This window comes from Anopheles coluzzii, chromosome 2 (assembly GCF_943734685.1).
Source record: "Anopheles coluzzii chromosome 2, AcolN3, whole genome shotgun sequence".
NCBI classification, from domain to species: Eukaryota; Metazoa; Arthropoda; class Insecta; order Diptera; family Culicidae; genus Anopheles; species Anopheles coluzzii.
Window position 1 is genome coordinate 58,639,951 of NC_064670.1, and position 23,076 is coordinate 58,663,026.

Here is a 23,076-nt window from a genome sequence, read left to right on the forward strand (position 1 = left end):
TGCGAGCTATGATGTCATAATATTAACTGAGACATGGCTGGACGATTCGATTCCTTCATCCCTCTTCTGTGACCGAAAGTATACCGTCTATCGTTGTGATCGTTCAAGCGCTAACAGTACCTGCTCTCGCGGCGGTGGTGTACTCATTGCCTGTTCCGCTAAGCTCTTGTCGCTGCACATTGAAGTATCCCAATGCTCGTTAGAACTTTTATGGATTCAAATTAAACTGAACGGTCATTCACTCGTTGTTGGTGGTGTGTATTTACCTCCAAACCTCAGCTCGAATACTGACACTTTAGACTCATTCTTCAATACAATGATCTAATGGTGTTACTTGGTGATTTTAATTCACCATCACTCTCCTGGCAACCGTCGGCATCGTGCGTTAATCAGTTCATTCCTACTGGTGTATCTCGTGAAAATGTTTCTCTGCTTGATGGAATGTCGGTAAACGGCTTGCTGCAATTATCCGGCATAAAAAATATACGCGGAAGACAATTAGATCTTCTATTTGCCAATGCTGCCTTCTTGGAGTGCTGCTCCCCCGTCATAGCTTCACCTGTACCACTCGTCGCGCTAGACAATCATCATCCTGCTCTTGAGACAAGCGTGCTCCTTACGCACTCTCGCCCTGCATCCTCCCAACGAATACCTACGGCTCGTATGTTCAATTTTAGGAAATTGGACTACCAAAAGCTTCATCGTATATTAGCCGATACCGATTGGTCCTTTATTGATGCTGACTGTGACATAAATCAAGCTGTAGCAGCGTTTACTAATGTAATCACTTCCGCCTTCCCTTCCTGCTGTCCTCTCTTTAAACCCGCTCCTAATCCTAAGTGGTCGAACAGAGCTTTACGTCTATTAAAATCGGACAAAAACCGCGCTCATCGCGCCTACCGTTTAAATAATACTTTACACAATCTTTGTGTATATAAATATGCGGCTAAGGCTTATCGTCTTCTTAATCGCCATCTGTATCGTCGCTACGTTCGGCGTCTTCAAATGCGCTTCACTATTGATCCTGGGTCATTCTTTCGTTTTGCGAACTCTCGGCGAGGCTCTACCAGCCTTCCATCCACCCTGTCTCTTGATCTGTCCTCTGCTACGTCCAATCCTGATATATGTAACCTGTTTGCCAAACATTTCTCTAGTGTATTTGTCGATCCTAGTACTTTTAAGGTTCCTTTGGACGTAGGCTTGTCTTACACGCCCTCTGATGTGATATCATGTAATTCAGTCGTTGTAAGTGAAAGCCTAGTAAAATCCGCTTTATCCAAACTTAAAACTTCGTTTTCACCAGGCCCCGATGGCATCCCTGCCTGTGTTTTGAAAAAATGTGGCAATACCCTCACTCCTATTCTCACTCGTCTTTTTTCTCGCTCGCTTAGTGTAGGGATTTTTCCTAGTCAATGGAAACTAGCTTGGCTTGTTCCCATTTATAAGAAAGGTGACCGCACACTAGCATCAAACTACAGAGGCATTTCTATTATTTGTGCTTGTTCTAAAATCCTCGAGTCAATTGTCCATTTATCTGTAATGCCTTGTGTAAAAAATTATATTTCTACGGAACAACACGGCTTTATGCCCAATCGCTCAGTGTCCACCAACCTAATGTGTTTTTTGTCTTCTCTATATCACTATCTGTCTAGTGGTAAGCAAGTAGACACTATCTATACCGATTTCAAAGCGGCATTTGACAGTATACCTCTATCATTACTTGTTGCTAAGCTTCGAAAACTAGGTTTCGGTGGCTCTATATTGCCGTGGTTCAACTCCTATCTTGAGAATCGTTCATATGCAGTTAAAATCTGTGGCTCTTTCTCTAAATGTTTTCTTAGTTCTTCGGGTGTCCCTCAAGGTAGTGTCCTTAGTCCCTTACTGTTCATTCTCTTCCTCAATGACTGTACTTCGATCCTTCCTCCTAACGGCTTCTTGCTATATGCGGATGACGTTAAAATTTTTCTTCCTGTAACTTCTACAGCTGATTGTCTAGTCCTTCAATCTTGGCTCTGTAAATTCTCTACATGGTGTGCTTCTAACGGTTTAGTCCTGTGTCCTGAAAAATGTTCTGTCTTGTCTTTCTTCCGATCTCCTACAAGTATAACTCATGCTTATAGTGTCTGTGATGCCCCTATTCCCCGTGCGTCCTTGTCTAAGGATCTTGGCGTCTTCTTTGACCCGAGTCTTTCTTTCAAGGAGCACACGGACTATGTCATCAACAAGGCCAACAAAAGTCTTGGTTATATTTGTCGCATGTCCACTGAAATTCGTGATCCTTTTTGTCTTAAGTCCCTTTATTGTTGTTGGGTCCGTTCCGTACTGGAATATGCCTGTGTCATCTGGTCTCCTGTCCAACTATCTCTGCTCCAAAGGATTGAGAGGATCCAGAGACGTTTTACAAGGATCGTATTTCGTAGGTCGCTGGGTCATCACTCTATTCCGCTTCCTTCGTATGACGATAGATGCGCTCTATTAGGCCTTGCCAAGTTGGAGCACCGCCTCTCGGTCGCTCAGGCTTCTTTCGTCGCTGGCATATTGCTCAATACGATTGATACTCCTTCACTTCTGTCGCGCTTACATTTGTATGCACCTTGTCGCACCTTACGTTATCGTTTTCGTCTCCAGTTACCTATATGTCGTACACGTTTTGCTCGCAATGAGCCTTTTGTAAGAGCTATGTCGTCTTTTAATAGTACTTCTGATCTGTTCGATTTCAACATATCCTATCCTGTCTACCGATCCCGTCTTCGCTCCTTTTCCGTACCATAAACTCCTTCCAACTCCTTCGTGAATAATTGTACACTATAGTCAGTAAGCACTATTGCTGTAACCCAACGTGGCCGAGCAATTAATAAAATAAAAAATAAAATAAAATAAAATAAAATAAAATACAATTACATTAATACAATCTCGCATGAAAGATAGGGATTTGTTTGTCTTATGCGGTGATTTCAATCAACCTGGACTATCGTGGTCTCAAAATGAGGATTATTTCGCACCGCTTGCCGTTAACCCTGCCTCATCCTACTTTATAGACGGATTAGCTGAATTCAATCTGCGTCAACTTTCAGGGGTCGTAAATATTTTTCGGAGGCAACTAGATTTAGTTTTTGTTAATGAGTTAGTGACATATTCATGTTCACCAGTTTCTTGTAGTATTGACCCTATCGTTAAATTAGATCATTATCACCCACCTCTGGAATTCGTAGTAAATGTTCCTTTACCGCATAATGGTAATAATGTTAGAGATAACAAATCTGAGTTGAATTTTCGGAAAATGAACTTAGAAAAATTTAGGGAAATCATAACCAACTCTGATTGGAATTTTTTAGAAATTAGAACCGATTCTCCCTCCACTGTGGACGTAGCGGTGGAGCAATTTAGTAATATTGTTAAGGCAGCTCTCCCTTTATGTTGTCCTCGTTCTAAACCCTCCTCTCGCCTTCCTTGGTATGATGCTACATTGTGGTCATTAAAGGCGGATAGAACACGCGCCCTCAAAAAACTCGGTTCAACTCCTTCTGAGTATAATCGTAGAGTTTTCAAATATGCCGCTTCTGCTTTTCGAATTTATAATCGGGCCAGTTATAGGTTGTATCTTGGAAGGCTTCAATGCATGTTATACCGTAATCCTAAACTTTTTTGGTCTTATGCCAAGAAGCGTCGTAATCCCTCTTCCCTTCCTACTTCCATGTCGCTCGGTTCGGTCACTACGGACAATGCTGCTGACACCTGTTCCCTATTCGCTGAGCATTTCGCCAATGGTCTGTCTAGACCGGAGAGTCAACCTTTGACGGAGTCTGAGGGCATATTGCCTGGTTTAAACTCCGTCGCATGGGCTGAGGGTATTGTCAATGTTAATACAGTCTCTGAAGCTCTTAAAAAACTTAAGCCATCCTTCTCCCCTGGACCGGATGGAATACCAGCCTCGGTTTTAAAAAAGTCACCTTTTCTATTCGTTCCTCTATTGGTAAAATTGTTTAACCTATCTGTGTCCTCGTCTTCATTCCCTTTATTGTGGAAGCGGGCATGGCTAGTTCCCATTCACAAAAAAGGTAACCCGTCTGTCATTTCCAATTACCGTGGCATCTCAATACAATGCGCAATAACCAAGGTATTTGAGCATATTATCCATACCTATGTGTTTAAACTCACCTCTTCTACTATTATCCCTCAGCAACATGGCTTTTTTCCTAACCGTTCTACAACAACTAACCTTATGTCCTTCACCTCTTTCGTATCATCCCAGTTAGAGTCAGTTAAACAAGTTGATACTATTTATACTGACTTCAAATCTGCATTTGATCGTATTCCTCATTCCTTACTTCTAAATAAAATTTCACAACTTGACGTCAATAATCTTTTTGTATCTTGGTTACGTTCTTTTCTATGTGATCGTTCCTATAGTGTTAAATTTAATGATATGTTTTCGACTCCCTTTTCATGTAGTGCAGGCGTACCGCAAGGTAGTGTTCTAAGTCCTTTGCTGTTCATAATTTTTATTAATGATGTCCGTACCACCCTCCCTCCTGAGTGTTTCCTCTGCTACGCAGACGACCTCAAAATCTTTCTCCCAGTTTCGTCTCCTAGAGATTGCATTTCCCTACAAAATATTCTTGATCGTTTTTCGTCTTGGTGTTCTAGTAATTCCCTCACATTATGTCCTGATAAGTGTAACGTCATTTCGTTTAGTCGTTCGCAGTCTCCAATCACTTACTCGTACGTCCTAAATTCTGTACAAGTCAATCGTGTTCGTGTCGTAAAAGACCTCGGTGTCTTGCTTGACAGAGACCACATTGACTCAGTTGTCAATCAGGCGCGGAAAACATTGGGTCTCCTAAAGAAAATTGCGTGCGATTTCTCCGACCCAATGTGCCTGAAGACTCTGTTCTGCTCTCTGGTCAGATCGATTTTGGAGTACTGCTCAATAGTCTGGTCCCCTACAGCTCGAACCCATGTGGAACGTATCGAGCGGGTGCAGCGATCGTTCACCAGGTTTGCTATATGTAAAATCCTGGGTAGATTGTCCTCTCCCATACCTCCTTACGAGGACAGGTGTCGGCAGCTTGGCCTGGAACTATTGGAAAACCGCCGTTCCCATGCCCAGTCCACCTTTATTGCCGCATTACTCCTTGGTAATATTGATTCTCCTTCCCTTCTTTCTTCTATCCCTTTCTACGCCCCTAACCGTGTTCTTCGAAACCGCCCTCCCCTAGTGATCCCTTCCCGCCGAACTGCAGTGGGCCGTAATGACCCCCTTCTTCGTGCAATTCGTCGATTTAACTGTGTATACTCTATGTTTGATTTCAACCTTCCCTTATCCTCTTTCCGATCCCGCATCAGAACCCTTCATAATCCCGTGCTGCCTTAATTTTTAATTTTTAAATTTTAGATTCTAATTTTCTAAAAAAAAAAATTTTCTCAAATTTTTGATAATTTATGTTAATTTTTGTTAGGTTAGGAACATAGGTAATAAGTATTATTTAAGCATTTGTGTAACCAAAAGGTAGACAAATAAATATGAATCTGAATATAATTCATACAACTGGTGCTATCCAGCAAGCTCTAGTATCGCGTCGTTTAGACACTTAACCTCTTTCGCTAAAGGTAAAATCTTCTGAAATCTGATTAAATTAACTTTTAAGCTCTTTTTGAGTTCTACTTGTCGATCATTTCGTCAGATGCCATGCCAACAACACTGCCAGTATCTCCAGCGTTTGCTTCTCCATTAGTTGCAGCTCCTACACAACCATCATCCGGTTTATCCGAATCATCATCCGGACCACATAGTATGATGGATTCTCATCCTTCGACTGATGTTATTAATCGCTCGTATCGGATCAAAATCAAAACGGAAGTTTTTGCAAAGCTTGTTCACGATTTCATTATGTCGTAAACAGTGGCGGATTTAACTGTACGCGGACTGAGTGGCCGTGGGAGGCCCCGTGTATGGTAATTCCAATTTATAGAACAGTGTGTACAGGAGTCTCATCGAGAGCTTTTGTGCTAGGTAGGGGCCCCATGGATGAAGGGACTCATAAAGTGTGAATGCAACAATATCGCTCGACACCTACCAGGGGCCTCCACTCCTTTTGCCGCTTGGGTCCCCAACACTTTAAATCCGCCACTGGTCTTAAATCTAACCAATTTTCGCAACATTATCAACGCATGCAGCTGCACTTTAACGATAAAGCTACACTAATTGTTTTAAAGATATATAGTGTTCCAAAACATCATTCAATCTATAATTGAATATCATATTCATCATCATATGCATCATCATCACTGTAACAAATTTTAGTCCAAACTTAACTCTTATATGTTTTGTTTTGTTTTTTTTTTAGATGGATTCAGATTCTGAAACGGAACTATACAGTTCGAGCATAGCTTTGCGCTACTTACTATTAAAAAGAAGGCGCGATAAAACCAACGATCTGTGGGAAAAACGTGAAAAAATCGGGCAATACCACACATTGTTTCATGAACTTTTGAAACAAGAAGATAAATTCTTCGAGTTTATGAGAGTTTCAATTAAAACTTTTTATTTCATACTGAGAAGGATAGAGCATCTTATAACAAAGCAACCTACAAACAAACCATACATTTGTCCAGAGGAACGATTGATGATCACTCTCAGGTATGTTTAATAGAAGCTTCCTAACATTGCTACTCCAGCTCCGATTCCGGCTGCATCAAAACGATGGTTCGGGTCGGAGTCGTTCGGAGCCGTCAAGAACTATTCGGGAACCGGTTCCGGACAGCTTTGAACGACTCCGAACGGGTCCGGCAGCTGACTATCGGCTTTGGATCTATAGGTGCGGTCGGTTCTGAGTTAAGAGTTTTGATCTTCCGGAGCCTTCTGATTTTGGTGAAGTTATTCGGAAGCGATTCCGAGCTTTTATTAATTTACCTATACCTACCTATTACATAGTATGTACCTATTAAATATTATATTCCTCCACTCCCATTGATTAATTCATTTACACTTTCCTGATTCTCTTTTTTAACGGAGATTCTTCTTCTTCTTTGGCTCAACAACCGATGTCGGTCAAGGCCTGCCTGTACCCACTTGTGGGCTTTGGCTTTCAGTGACTAATTGATTCCCCCCCATAGCAGGATAGTCAGTCGTACGTATGGCGGCGCAGTCTATTTGGGGATTGAACCCATGACGGGCATGTTGTTAAGTTGTACGAGTTGACGACTGTACTACGAGACCGGCTACGGAGATTACTAATCCAAAATCATGTTGTTGTGAGCTACTTATTATTTAAAAAAATGGAGTAGCCAACTAGTAAAAACCTGTACTTTATCAGCTTATGTAAATTAAGCTAACTTGCGAATCTGATCCGCAGACTGTTTACCGATGCAAGCACATCCATATGAATTCTGCTCGAAAAATTTCCATCATATATGACATGGTTGTTTTCCGAACTCGTTAGCTAGTTTATCTCGGTAACATTCGAGCGATCGAAAACTCGCAAGCTAAGCCATTTACTTTGATAACAGCACCTGAAATCTAGATTTTTTTTTTTAAATAAAGAAAACAAAATTGTCATATGAGCGTTTACTAAAGTATTGTTTCTCTTTCAGGTATTTATCGACTGGAATACCTTTTAAGTCTTTATCATTCACATATTGTATTGCTCACAATACAATTGGCCTCATTGTCTACGAAACATCTGCAACGTCTGCATTTAGGAATGTGGAAAAAGAGTTTCGCCATAAATGGAATTTTCCTAATTGTATCGGCGCCATAGATGGCAAGCATATCCGAATGAAAGCCCCCCCGACAATCAAAGAGAACGAAATTTTCAGGCGAGGGGTAGGTGGAAATACGCGGTGGGGGTCCGGCCCAAGCTCAGATCCGAAGTCCGTTGTTTTGGGCTGAGAATTAAAAATGGCGGATGGAGCGCTACCACGGAGAGAATGTGCTCTCTTGCTTGCCTTTAACACTTTGACCGCCAGCCTGACGTCACAGTTTTTGAGTGAGCACGTAGCGCATGGCAAGAGAGCGATGAGAGCGACAGTTTCTCGTGCGATTGTTATCACTCTTTTGTTTCATTGCGATAAGCGGCGTAGCACATGTCGTTCTCGTTCTCTCTTTCCTACCTCATTCGTCCTCAAGAGAGTCACTGAGCGTCAGATGCAAAGCTGAACGGTGAGCAAAACCGTCATGCGAATTTATATGACACTGCGCTTAACACTTTAAGCGCCGCGTCATATGAAATCGCATGACGGCTTTGTTCACCGCTCAGCTCTGTATCTGACGCTCAGTGATTCTCTTGAGAACGAATGAGGTAGGAAAGAGAGAACGAGAACGACATGTGCTACGCCGCTTATCGCAATGAAACAAAAGAGTGATAACAATGGCACGAGAAACTGTCGCTCTCATCGCTCTCTTGCCATGCGCTACGTGCTCACTCAAAAACTGTGACGTCAGGCCGGCGGTCAAAGTGTTAAAGTGTTAAAATACACGAGGCGCTCTCGCTGTAAAGAACGCTCGCTCGCGCTGTTTCATCATACCCCTTCCTCCCCGTTTCTTTCGGCTTGCGCTGCGCTGAACTGGTACCCCCTCCCACTTGATTCCAGCGAATTGCGCTGCGCTGGACTCAACGTGGATTTAAAAATATCAGGTGGTGGACTCTAGTGCATTTTGACAATTCGTCACTTGACGTAAGGTCCCCAGGATTCAAACTTTGTTTACATTTAATAAATTTGTTCATATAATTTATCTACCCCATTTTTTTTGATCAAACATTCTTTAAAAATATATTTTGGACTTCGCGAGTTCTTATTTAACATTAAAACATGGATTAAAGTGTGTTATTTTGTGTTATTCCGTGAATTTATTCTATAATTCATTGTGTTTTCGACATTTTCGATGATAAAAATTAAGAAAGCATTATTTTTTTCTATTTTCACATTAATTCCTCATTATCTACGAGCCGCATGGACAATTTACGTGAGATTAGAACTCTTACTCACATGATTTTAAATTTCGTGCATAAACAAATCGTCAAATCTTTTCTTAATATATCTCATTTTTTTTCGATAAAACCAATAGACACACAAAAATGCACATAAAAACAAAGAATTCTGTTCTATTTGCTAAGCTTTGTGTGCGGAAACCAATGGTTAACGGTTCTAAAATGACGTAAAGTCCCTCAACTATGGCGACCCCCCAAAGGCCCTAATCCACCACCTGATATTTTTAATCCACCTTGGCTGAACTGACACCCCCTCCCTCTCGTTTCTTTCGTAGCGCGCTGTGCGCTTCCCTTCATTCGGACTTGGTGCACCCGAATCAAAACAAAAAATTTAACACATCAAACTTGGTATACATTTTATCACTTTTATTGCAAATAAAAGCACATTTAAATACATTGCTTCACACAATCTTGCCTCAAACCACACACATTCAATACCCGGCAGGCAATTGACAGCTAAACTGATGGCGCCGGAGGAGGAGAAACGGGCGCCCAACCGTGCATGGCTCAGGCGCCCAACGGAAGACATGATTGGGCGTGGGGGGGTACGGATGAAACGGACCTCCCGTTCTTTCGTGTATTGTTTACATTCGTTTATCCGTGTATTTCTTTCATTCGGGTTGTTTATCAACACAGTGTATTTCTAATTTACCGTTACTTTATTGAAAAATAAAATATTCTAAAAATACACTATTTTTCATACAAACCTTATTCAGCGCACGAAAACGGGTATCACGGAGTTCCAGCATTCACCTGTAATTAAATTAAAACGTAAAACATAAAATAAGTAAAGAAAGTTATTTGCATTTCGTACAAATAAAGCGTTGAGAATGCAATACATTACCATTATCAACATGTTTGTTCTATTCAACATGTTCAAACAACATGTTGTAGCCGCCTAAAACAAACATGCCTCCAGTTGAAATGATAGTATGACGACGAACGTGCAGGAGTTGCGTCGTCATCGAGGGCTAAGCCAGCTTCATCGTTTTGGCAGCATTCCGTTAACCAGATGTGATTGTCCTTCGTTATGAAGTGTAACTAACCGACCGTACATGATATGGCATTGATGAGAACGGCTTATCTGAAACTAAAGAAAAAGAATAATATCAGTCAAGTGCATTTCATGCTGATCATTCGTGATCGTTTCTTGGATGTGCAAAGGAATAATGGGGACATTTTTACAAATTTTTTCATTTGCACGCTTCCTACTCGCACCAGTGTAACTAACACCCAATACTATGCCATAGATTTGGGCGCGTTTGTTACGTACCTGTGGGCCCGGCAAGTTTTTACACTCTCGGAACGTCACCTCTGTGGCTCAAACATCTGTGCTAGCATTTTCAGAGCGCAAATATCGCCTTGGAATCATAACGCGTCTACCACGTCCATTCGTTCGGCGTACGTTTGCTGCAGGTGGTTGCTGTCCGCTTGGGCTTGCTTCAATATGCTGCGCTTCGTGCGGTGGTGATGATCTTTATGTTACCAAATTACTGCGACTTCCGGACGGTTGTGAGAGCCAGCTGTAATCTTCACAGCACAACTGAAATAGACAATATAAGAGAAAAATACTGTTAGTGGAGCGCAATCCATGTTAAACATTAATTTTAATTATATTACTTTAATCGTCAATTTGTCTTTCTCTTACATTTTACACTGTCACTAATTTTGGTAGCTTAGGTAAGCTAACAGTACGACGATGATCTGGATACCGCCAATCACCGGCTCGTAGATTCGTGAACGCATTCATCATCACTGAAGATTTGGTACATCCATAACAGTCCGCCTCAGACGACGAAATTATTAGCAGTTGCGATCTGATACACGACGCCTAAACGCGATGAGAAAAAAAACACATAAAAAACGTTTTAGATGAAAAAAATAATGTCGGTTTGGCTTAATAAACATTAAAATTAAATGTTTATTTTGCTTTTTCGCACGGCATATTAGCTGAAATGAAAAAATTAACATTACTAACCAGTTTATCATACTGTCTTTATATTACTTTAGCTACTGACTTACTCGGACTGACTTAGGTCAGACTTACTTTAACTTTGCTTCAATTTAGCATGGGTCCAAGTTCCAGCCGATATGCATGTTGGTGGCGAGTAACTCGAAAACACCAAGAAAAGGTACATAAAACGCGGGTACGTGAGCTTGGCGACATTCGGTAGCACAAGCAACAGGCACAATATTCGACATTACACCATATCCTATTCCTTCTTCCACAAGTCCTTTAACTCCTCCCACTCATTCATAAGTCTGCTCGAAATGCAGTATAAAAGGGCTAACACTTTGCTAAACAATTTTAGTTCAACTTCAGACTCCAAAGTTAATACATCGTGTCAGTGCCTCGTGAAAAAGTGTCTAAAAGTGTCTTTTGTGTAAATTTGAAAATATTAGTGCAATTTCGTACATTTTGCAAAAGTTACACCATGTCGACGCAAGATAAACTAACGTGTCTTCGTTTGGAGGAAGAAGTTGTGGAAGAGTCTCAAGTACCACTTCCTCTACAAGTGATGCCTTCGGCCATTGCGGGTGTGCAGTCGTTTCGTCATTCAGATGTGCCAGTCCGTGTTGTTGGACAACTTCCGACGACAAGTGCAGTGCCATCGGTGGTTCCGGTTGCCGTTCCTCGTGCCATTCGTCCTCCCGGCTTGCCGGTCCGTGTTGTTGGACAACTTCCGACGACAAGTGCAGTGCCATCGGTGGTTTCGGTTGCCATTCCTCGTGCCATCCGTCCTCCCGGCTTGCCGGTCCGTGTTGTTGGACAACTTCCGACGACAAGTGCAGTGCCGACGGTGATTTCGGTTGCCGTTCCTAGTGCCATTCGTCCTCCCGGCTTGCCGGTCCGTGTTGTTGGACAACTCACGACAACAAGTGCAGTGCCTTCGGTGGTTTCAGTGGCCGGTCAGCGCGCACGGCTCAGTCAACAAAGAATGCCAGTTCGTGTTGTTGAACAGGTGAAGGTAACGGATGCAGTGTCAGCGCTGGTCTCGAGTGCCGGTGATGGTAATTATCATCGGTCAACATTACCTGGTGTTGCTGCACCATTCCGTCCGTTAGGCCAGCAACATGGACAGCAACCGTCAACTAGTACTGCTGCGCCATCATTGGTACCGGTTGCTGATGCTCTACCGCAGCAATCAGGCATGAAGATCGGTAGACAACAGGCATTGACGGGATCTGCAGTACCATTGATTGGATCGTTTGCCGAAGTTCATGCTCCGAAGAACCAGCGTGGTATGAAGACCACTGTTGTAAGACAACAATTACCCACCAGTGCTTCTGCATCGGTGATAGCGGCTGCTGGAGGATCTGTTTGTGTTGTGAGCCGTACACCAGCCAAAATGATCAGCGTTAATGTTCAAAAACCATCAACGAGTACTGCTATATCTGAGCAATCTTTTACCGGTGTTCCTAGCCAGATCCGACCGCCAGGCAAGATAGTTGATGGTGGAAACCAAGAGCCATCGACAAGCACCGGTACATCGAACATAAAGACTGAACGAGCAACTGGTAGTGTTGTGAAAAATTTGCCTGAAAATATAACCAGGAAAAGTTATCAGAAACCGTCAACGAGTTCTGCTACGTTTTCGGTGTACGAAACTGTGCTGCCTTCGTCGCCAATAATGATGATCACCGACGATGAACACCAGACTGCAGCAGGAGCAAAGCAAACAGTCCTTTCAATTACTTCAACAGAGCATTCTGGAAGCTGCTGCCCTCTTTGTCGGATGATGTTAATGAAAATTGATGCACGCAGCGCTCAGATATTGGTGATTTTAAATGAGCAGTCTACAATACTGAATCCTATGAAGGGTATAAGAAGAAATGCGCAGAGTTTAGCCATGGAAAAAATCGGAAATGAACAACAGTTTGATGCTTTTGAAGCAAAAATAGCTGAAGATGATTTTGCATTTTGCAGTTATACTCAAAGGATAGATGCAGATATCAGCAGCCAGGATGCCAACAACAGGATGCATGAGGCTTTAGACGTGTTGTTTGATAGGAATTTTCTTGCACGGTGTAGCTGGGAAGGATCGTCAGGAAAAAAAAATAGCTTTTAGTAAATACCGAAATACAGTGCGCTTATTTAAGTCTATCGCCACAAACCACGTAGGAATAGAAGTAGATATAGAATATGTTAAAGAATATTTAAAAAGAAAACTGACGCATGCACCGGCAAGAGTAAACATGCAGGGAAATGTTAAAACAAGCTACCATAGAAGGAAGAAATAAAAATATATTTATTTAATTAAATTGCTCTACCTATTCATAGTTGCCGTTACCGCATCGCCGTTTATATATTACATATTATTTATTGATAAAAATATTGCTTTTCCATTTTTATTTATTGTAATGTACTATTGATACTATGTTACAGCTTATATCTATTCTTTAATAAACTTCGAAGCAGTCCTTGCGTCTGATAGAAAAACAATTTCTAAATCCTGAAATGGTGAAACACCAACGTAATATCTTGAAAATGAAATGAAAGATTGTAAAACACTTTACCAATTCATAATTAACCAAGAACTCAAACCAAATATACAAAAATACATACATTACATTAACATACATTTACATTTAAACATTACATTTAAATTCTTATAAACAATATAACGGCCAACCTTATAAAAGGTAAAGGTAAACATCCTTTTAGGTTAAGTCAAATTTTATTATTTATTTTCACTTCATTAATGTGTCTATAAGAGGTACAAATACATAATTACTATCATCAGTTTTAATTGCAACTAATTTACACTTTATATCTTCTATCAAAAATACCACCTCTTGTGTAGAAAGATCGTTCACTTCAGCTTCATAAATGTCTTCCATCAATGGCGAAGAACAGTATTTATCTGGACTAATTATTTTATCAAATGCCTTCCCGTAAATGTTAATAACAGATCCTACTTGTGTTGCCCTACAATATTGAACAATGTAATTATCTTTTGTTAGAAACCAATTTGCCTGAGAAGTTGGATAAAATGTGGTATTATAATTTACATGCAGTACTACTCCTTTTTTTACGTGTTCCAAATAAGGGTATGAGTTATTTCTTGCCGTTCGAGATTTCGAAGATTGTTCCGATATTCTATTTGCAGCCTGAACCAAAACCTGATGACCGTTTCGAAGTGAATTTTTAACATGAAATAATGTACCTTCAAAACGATAAGATGACATATTTTTAAGAACTCCAAATTTGTCCACATCTTCGAAAACATGTACCAAACTATGTACATTGCTAGTCAAACGGTGTTCACCGTAAATGACACCATACTCTACAACAAACTGTTTGAGAAGCCGGTCCGCTTCTGGCCAAAAATGTTTGTAAATTTCCGAAGAAAATGCTCTTATTGCACAAAAATACAACATATAATGTTTGTATTCCATTTCAGTTAATACATTTTTCAACACTATAAAACTGGCGTAATGTAAAAACATGTGATATTCAATGGCTTTCCATAAACCAGTGTCTTCAATTCGACGGAATTTGCGATGATATTCAGGCGGAATTTCCACCTTTTGAAGTAGCGAATTTATGTAATTCAGCGTTTCCGATGACCAACTGCGCCCTATTAGCTTTCCTGATTTCCATCCGACGATTAATGTTCGTGATATTCCAAAGTCTATCAAATGCAATACATCCGCGATAATAATATTTCGAATGATATCGATTGTCTTTAGATGCAGTAGAGGTGTTCTTTCTCGGTGGTGGTCACCATACTTTTCGCCACGAAACTCTTCATCCGTTCTTCTTGGTGCGTCTATCTTCGAAAAATACATCACTCGAGCTTTTTTATTAAATTGTCCTTCGACTGTACATCTCTGACATCCCAGTTTATGATTGAAATAGGCAACACCTTTTATGAACGCTCGTGCAGGTGTGTCTGCGATAAATGCTCTAATAATTATTTTGATGGTCTTTTTGGCTATTTTTATACCATTATCTATCAACTCATTGAGCTCCTCCACGAGTGGACGAAGGTATTCATCTAAACTCTTCGGTTTAGATTTCCCATAAAAATTGCCAACCATCAACACAGGAACTTCTGGCATTTCGTGAATGCTCATCAGTATTGGCCAAAACTGTTTTCGGGTGCTCTTGTGCAACGGTAGTCCATCAATAAAGAAATTTAACGAAAACTCATTTACTGTTGGTTGTACATCACTGCAAATAGAAAAAAATGCATTAGATTTTGTCATTTTTAACAGCCTTGTTAAACAATACGGCCTGCTCCTGAATAAAAAAATATTATTGTTTACTCACCGGAAATAGTTGTGGAGAACCGATCGTACTCCCGGATACCAAAACTCTCCTCCAGCTTTCAGTACTATTTCCTTTCCACACTGCTTTGTTCTAAGTAGCGTACGCGCATCTTTTGGTAGGTTAAATTCGGTTCGTGCATGCAAAATAGCCAATAAACTGTTGAGTGCTTGGTGCGTCTGATATGTTTTTAGAGCCCAGTTTCTAATAACTTCCTCAATTGGCTCATCTTCCTTTGGGGAATCCGGTGCATTTTCCAACGTTATCTCGGATACGTCATCGTTGATAATTTCGCAGTCTTCATTGTTGTCAATCTCTTCGATATTTATCCAATCATAGTTGTGTTCTTGTTGATCAATATCTTGAGGACCACATACGAGAAGATCATGCACACAAATGTCCTCTTCATTAATTGCTGATGGGTTGCTGCTCATCCCAAAAGAACTACTTTCGCCAAATAACTCGGCCTCAAGCTTTTTGTTATCGGCTTGAGCAATTTTATAAGAGGAGCCTGTTTCACGCTTTCTTTTCATCGTTTTCACACTTAATTTTCACAACACCAATTTCACAAACACAGCACAAGCCACACAAACGTTTCAAACTTTGAATCAATCAATCGGTCGACTGTTTTAATGGAACTGTACCTTTTATTCTATCACAAATCAGGAGGTACGAAATACACATTTGCTTTGGTAGCTTTCAGGTGCAATGCTTGTTTAAGATAAAACATGTAAAATGGCTGTTGGTTTCATTTTGCAAATCAGTAACAGCCATCGCGTTTTTGCTCCTACCATTTATTGTACTTTAGTGCCCACTGTCAACCGTTTGACGATTGACACAGGTGCTAATTTCAAACGTCTTCCGTCTTATTAGCAGGAACAACGCTAACGATATTCCGGAAAATAAATAATGCTGTTGCATCTTAATAGATATAAATAAAGTACGTTAACAGCAATAACACGATTATACGACGACAATACGACCATAACAAACTCTGGTGTCAATCGTCGCGGTCAAGCAACAGCAACTAAACCCGAGAAAGGCCGGGATAAGCTGTTCCGTAACTAAACTAATGCTCTAATTAATAAATAACCGAATTAATGAATAATTCGATAAACACATGCATTCATATATATATAAATATATAAATATAAATGTTACCTATATAAATATTACCATCAATTGTTTACAACGATGTTCACAGTGTGCCGTAACTCTCTTCAATTCCCAAACTTGAGATAATTTCCACCTGGAACGAAATGCTTCCGGTTGTTGCTCTGACCGCGCAGTTTCCATAAGGCCGGCGCCGACGATCCAAGGTTGTTGTAAACAAAAATAAGGATAAGAAATCTAAAAGTAGAAAGAATCAAAGTTTCCTTACCATCATGCCCACTTCTTTGATGGCTTTCCAATATCCTTCGCATGAAATCCGCTGGGTGCATACGAGGTGAATCGGATTTGTGTGCCTTCGGACAGCTTGAAACACAACTGAAGAACACTGATAACATCGATTATTCATAATGTTAAACGGCAAATTTTATCCGATTAGTTATTTAATGTCAGCGTAATGAAAAGTTACAAATACAACAACTTTAATTAACATACATACCTGTGGAGGCGAAATAGCTGCACGTATCTAACCTCCAATCTGTTTCTCCTGGTAAACGATAAGGACACCCAAAAATATTGAAAATTAGATGGGTACAACTGAACATTAGACGGATACGTTTAAATATTTCTAATTTATAACACTTAAGCACATATTTTTGCTTCACATTAAGCACAACAAACTAACATATGAAGCTTCAATATTTCAACGCTTCAATATTCGCCAACAGCACACAAGAGAATAGCACCATTGTTCATTACTTTTAAGTTCACATTACAAACTTTAACACTGAAAATATGAAACTAAAATACATTTTATCACAAAGACGCTTCTGCATCAATCTCTTTCACTTTGTAAACATAACCTCGATCCATCTTCGGTGCCTAAAATTTCACACACACATCCACACACTGTACGTCGTCACATGCCGTTTGGTGCTGTTGCACGCACACAGTTGCAGTTCATCACCGCTCGTCCGTGTTTCTTCCTGCTCTTCCATGCGTTTCCACACCCCTCGCCCTAGTATGAAACGTCAATTGCCTGCCGGGTATACAGTGGAACGTCGATTATCCGGGCAGCTCGGGACCGGGCGGTTGCCGGTTAATCGATTTGCACGGTTAATGGTCCAAGAAATGTCAAATTCATATAAAAATAAAAAATCCACTAATTTTATGATTAATTCACCTTGAATCAATCAATAAATCGTTAGTAGAATATTATTTAAATCAATAACTATAGGTTTAACAACTGTTCATGAACAAAAATAAATTTCGAAAACACCACTAGACACTACAGAGCTGCACAAAAAACTGGTTGCCCACTTGACAATCGCAGCAAATGTTCGCTGTACGTTTGAACAGCTGTCACATTTATGCGCACGGTTAAGCCGCCCGCTGGTTAATCCGCCCCCGGATAATCGACGTTCTACTGTATAAAAAAATCGACGTATTTCAAATAGCCGTCTAACTGCGTGGATCCCGTTGTTGATGTTCAATACAGCAAAAAAAACATTGAAATAAAGCAGCGCAAATCACACATTTAAGATAAATGGTGAAAGATAAACGCAGCTTCATTTCAATGTGCACAACACTTCAACACTTAGCGAAACTTCGATCGCCCGGAACTTAGGCTAACACGCGCACGGCCTTTCACGGAGAACGCTTGAGCTGAACTGACGATTTCGTGTGGTGGCAAGAAAGGGAGCGCACAGAGGAACACTCGCTGCACTAGTGCGATCGAGACACCGATACCCGCATGCCGCTGCGAGAAAACCAAACTGAGCGCGCAGGCTGAAATTTGAACGCACACATCCACACATGTGTAATTGTGTGAGTGCAAAAACTGTGTAGAAAGCAAAACACGCTCTCGCCTCCGAGCAATTCCGCGTATTTCCAACCGTCTCCCCATGCTTCTACATGCCCCTCGCCTGTAAGTCGCACACTTTTTCATTCTCATTGCTAGAAGGGCCGGCATTTTCAGGTACACAATATTATAACGATAAAAAATATTTTTCTCTGCATTTGCAAGCAGTAGCAGATGTGAATTGGAAATTTATCGCCATTGACGTTGGTGAATATGGGAGTCGTAGCGATAGCAGCGTCTTTAATTCGTCATCATTGTTTGAGCTCATTCGTTCAAATCGGCTCAACATCCCTCCTCCTAAACCACTGCCTGGTACTACCCAAAGAATGCCTCACGTGTTTATAGGCGATCAGGGTTATCCACTAAAACCTTTCTTACTGCGGCCTTTTCCGGATAGTGAAGATCCGGCAAAAAATTACTTCAACCATCTGCTGAGTATGGCAAGACGCTGCGTTGAATGCGCCTTTGGTTTGTTGGTGGTAAAATGGCTGTTCAGGCACAGCCCTGTCACTTCATATCGTGCTTAACGAAACACGAACATTCTTCGTTCAATTTCGAGTGTTCGGCTCGATCGAGTAGTTTATAAATAACAGTGAATGTCGCGAATAAACTCTCTCTTCCAATTTTGCTGCACAACGAATAACTGCTGGTAAATATTAAAGGTTTGAAAGTTACACCGAAACGCGGAATATAAATTATCCGAAATAGTGAGATTAAACATTGGTGCCGTGACCATGATTAAGACGAGTCTGGTTTTCTAAATCTTAATTGTTCTCGCGATAATCACTGTTTGCGCGTGTGTAACTGTGCTTTAGTCGCCTCACAATCGACCAAGCTCATTGTGTACGCGAAGTCTAGCACCTTTTTCCTGCAAGAACTGCATTATGCCCGTCCAAGTTGCTGGTTTATCGTCCAGAAGGACAGTATTACTCGCGGTATTGGCCAGTCACGAAAGGTTTCTGAGTTTCTTTTTCCCAGAACGGGATGCAATCGAAATAGACATTCGCATTGCAAAGCTCAAACTACTTTCCACCGAGCTGGAAACAATTCAGTCGAAATTAGAAGATGCAGCAGTATCAAACGAAGAGCAGACCGCCCAAAATGCAGCTTTACGCGAAGATTTTGAGCCTCGTTTGATTCGTGTTGAGGCCTTGTTGAAGGCAAAACGATGCATTCAACTAAATGCAAACACTCCGCAAATCACAAGCATCAAGCCTTTGGGAGGGTTACAGCTGCCCACCATCGCGCTTCCCAAATTATGTGGTAGCTACACTAATACAAACAGAGCCACAGCGACACCTTGCGGAAAAGAAACAAGCTACCAACATAAACCCGCAAAACACACACTCACATACACACCGCACTCCACCAGCACATTTGCCACTGCACCAACGCCAGCTGCGCCAAATGCTCCTGCGTGGAAAGCACAAAACACCAGTACATTTTCCACTGCACTGACGTCAGCTGCGCAAAATGTTCCCGCGTGTTACACATACAGCATCGGTGCATTTTCCACTACGATCAAGCCAGCTACGCAAAATGCTCCGGTGACACACACACAACACACTGACGATCACACGGCAAGCACACAAAGAAGCGACAATATAGCTCAAAGACAAACTCCCGAAAAGGTTTTGTCTCACACTACAGTAGTGGACACTAGCCATGCACATAGTAGGGTGCATCCTACAAGCGCATTATTGGACGGTGCAACCCGGCCTGTTTTGATGAGCCACCGATACGATCATGCTTATAAGATCCAATCTTCGATCGTCATCAATCTGATTGGATGGGGGAAAAATGTGAATCACGATTTGCCAGCACATAGGGTGCACACCAGCAACACGGGTTATCAGCACACCACGAAAGTGCTGCAAGGGAGCTTCATGAGCTCTTTGATACGTTCCGCGGCGAATTGCTATCCTTTGTCGTTACAGATTACACCAACCGAAACCGCATTTAGCGCTGGGCACTACACACATCACTACCCATCTACGCATTTTGGAACCCAGCAGCGAGCCAAGAAACAATCACTTCACTCCCGGTCTTAACCTGATCGAAGCCGTAACGTGTTACTTTCCTCTCCTACCTAAGCCCGATGACCCTAACGCGACACTTACCCCATAGTATTTCCTCGTCAACCTATCGGTACAGCACTTGACGACGGCAGTTCGACAAAAAAATGATAATATTGGCTTTCATCATCCATCACTCTGGCCATTTGAGCGCATCATCCGTGCGCACACCGAGAACGATAGGTTGGGACGGGTACTAACGTTGATGTTGTGGACAGACCGCTGCCTCATCTTGAGGGCTCGCCGTTGACAGCAGGGCTGTCATCCGGTGACGTCCTCAGTGAGGATCGCGGCGCGAGAAGGACCAGTCGTCCTCTCCTCGCATTGCGTGTGTGTATGCGTTATATATTGTATTGTGTTATTGTATAACGATACCAAAGATAGTTGTTAAATATATATTCTGTTTGTGCCGTACACACAAAATGTTTACGTTTCATTTGTGCGGACACAACAGTTGAAATAATGAAAGGTTTCGTAACTCGCCTCTTTAGATGCAATATTTATATCTTACCTGTAGCAATTTGAAAGCACAGGCATCTAATTTCCGTTTATTTTGATTGTTTTTGTTTTGTTTGTTGACTTGCGTCAAGGGGGGTGGATGTTCAGGCACAGCCCCCCGCTGCGCAAATTCGAGCAGTTTCCAGCGCAGGAAATGTACCAAAATCTGCGCTGGCCAGCGCAGATTTTGGCTGCCCCCTGTGCAAAGCGACGGAAGAAATCATTCCCTTTCGCGCATTTTCTCATGCTTTCTTTTTCCCTCCTACGGCAAATTTGTCAAGCAGCGTTTCGAGCTACCCGTTCCTGGCACCGCCTCATACCCCTCGCCTGAGCGCGCTGTCGAAGGTTTGGATGTGTTGGTGCGTCAGACGGCCAATCGCTGTCAGTCGTCGTCCGTGCTTTTTCCCTCCATAGCGCTATCTCTTTCACGCGTATGGTCAATGCTCGCGAGCTGTTGAAGCGCTCAAAAAAACCGTTAACAAACATTGCGGCGATGAAGTTGCATTTTCACAAATCAAACCAAAAAAGCGCAATGAGTTCAATCGCTGCAATGTACAAATGACTAAGGAATCGCTAGTTCACGTTGGAGGGTTTGCTGTGCAACGCGCAGAACCCTAATTCCAAGTAGCGCACGCAAGACAGGTGGTCATGGCCGTGCATAGGAAAGCTTAAACCAAATTACATAAAGCTTAAGTTTATGTGACACTATGATTTTCCTTTTATATGTTGTAGATTGCACAGATATGCTGAGTCGTATGCGCATGGGTGTGAGTGTGCGTGTGTGCGCACAACTGTCGCCGAATGTGTTTTCTTCCGGAATGTTATGATCCATCGGTCAAAGAAAGGAAGGTGTTCATGACGGTATTTTTTTTTATTGTGGAGCTGCATCCTTCCCCCTGCCTGCAGCGTATGCATCGGGCAGTATGCAAGTTGCCCGCTGGATAAGAGCGGACCCGCGGCACCGCCATCATTCCGCACATCTTAACAGCATGCCCGTCGTGGGTTCTAACCGCGTATGAACCGTCCGCCGTAGCAAGGGGTGACTATCCGGCTACGTGGTACTCAAGTCCTGAAAAGGCCGGCATGATCGCGTAGGCCATTACGCCAATAATAATAATAAGAAGAAGAGGAATAACATAGCATAACAGCCCACACCCGGAGAAGAGATTGGCTTATCTTTGTTGCTGCCATGTTACCGCTGTGATGCGACAAATGCACGGAATGCAATCGACCAAAACATTAACCTACCGAGCCGAACCCATTTCCAAGGCAGTGCCGGTCGCTCGGCGTCATGATTTCGACTCTGAGCCAACAAGCCGCCGGATTCTGGACGGACAGGTGCAGCACCATACGCGCACCGTAATAAACAAATCCAGAATCCTCTTTTGTATGGATTCAATTCAAAATGTTGTTTCCACTTGCATCCGCTAGCTGAATTGGAAAGAAATGTGCTACATATCAGACGCACGTTTGCTTCGATCGTTTGTCTTTTTAATCCCCCAACAGCAGAACCGGTCGCAAAGATGGTGGTGCCAATTAAATGGTTGTATTGTCTCCTAGGTAGCGGTAATCGATCGGGCGGCGTGCAGTGCGTTTTCTAAGAATGCATGGAGTGTGTAGACGCAGCCGGTGACAATGCACGCATTAGAATCAAACAGTTTTGGAGTTCCCGCACGCACACACACACACACACACGCGCACGCACGAACGCATGCACGCATGCACGAATGCACGTACGCGCGCACGCGAGCACGCACCCACGAAAGCGCGCAGGCGAGCACACACCCCCCATCAACCCCCCCCCCCCCCCACCTCCCGCATGATCGATTACGGCTACCTTATCGGAAGAAAGGCTGGTTCCTCACTCAAAGCACCGCGAGGGGAGGGGGATCGCGGCATGATAGAGTGGACGATCACTTTCCCCGCGCTGTGTGTGTGTCCGTGTGTGTGTGTCGTGGCCAGAAAACTCGAGACAAATTCCGGCACATTGAAAAAAAAAATTTTTTATTGCCACTATACACCGTGCTACAAGATGCTAGAAGGTCGTTGAAGCATCAAACATGTTCAAATTAAAAAAATATTAGATTAGTGTTAGACGTTCTCCTACGCTTGTTTTAAATAGGCTTCTTCACCCTCAATTGGCAGGGGCATCGAATGGTCTCATCAGCAGCGGCACGAAATAAAATAAACCATCAATACACCGATAACACTTTAAATCCCAAAATGAACCAGCTTCTCCCGCATCGTCAAGGTCACACACAATACATA

General features: G+C 42.2%; 1 protein-coding gene across 1 annotated transcript; it reads left to right on the forward strand.

The window, feature by feature from the left end:
* The first annotated feature begins 6,626 nt into the window (after nt 1-6,626).
* Nucleotides 6,627-20,778, forward strand: LOC125908303 (uncharacterized). Its single transcript, XM_049610989.1, has 4 exons — nt 6,627-6,640; nt 7,594-7,825; nt 18,232-18,884; nt 20,173-20,778. Exons 1-3 carry the CDS (start codon nt 6,627-6,629, stop codon nt 18,760-18,762), a joined length of 777 nt encoding a protein of 258 aa, XP_049466946.1. The 3' UTR covers nt 18,763-18,884; nt 20,173-20,778.
* Nucleotides 20,779-23,076: the final 2,298 nt, after the last annotated feature.

Coding starts and splice junctions, on each gene's coding strand:
- LOC125908303 (XM_049610989.1), top strand. Junction 7,826..18,231: donor ACGAAATTTTCAGGCGAGGG/GTAGGTGGAAAT, acceptor TAGAAAGCAAAA/CACGCTCTCGCCTCCGAGCA.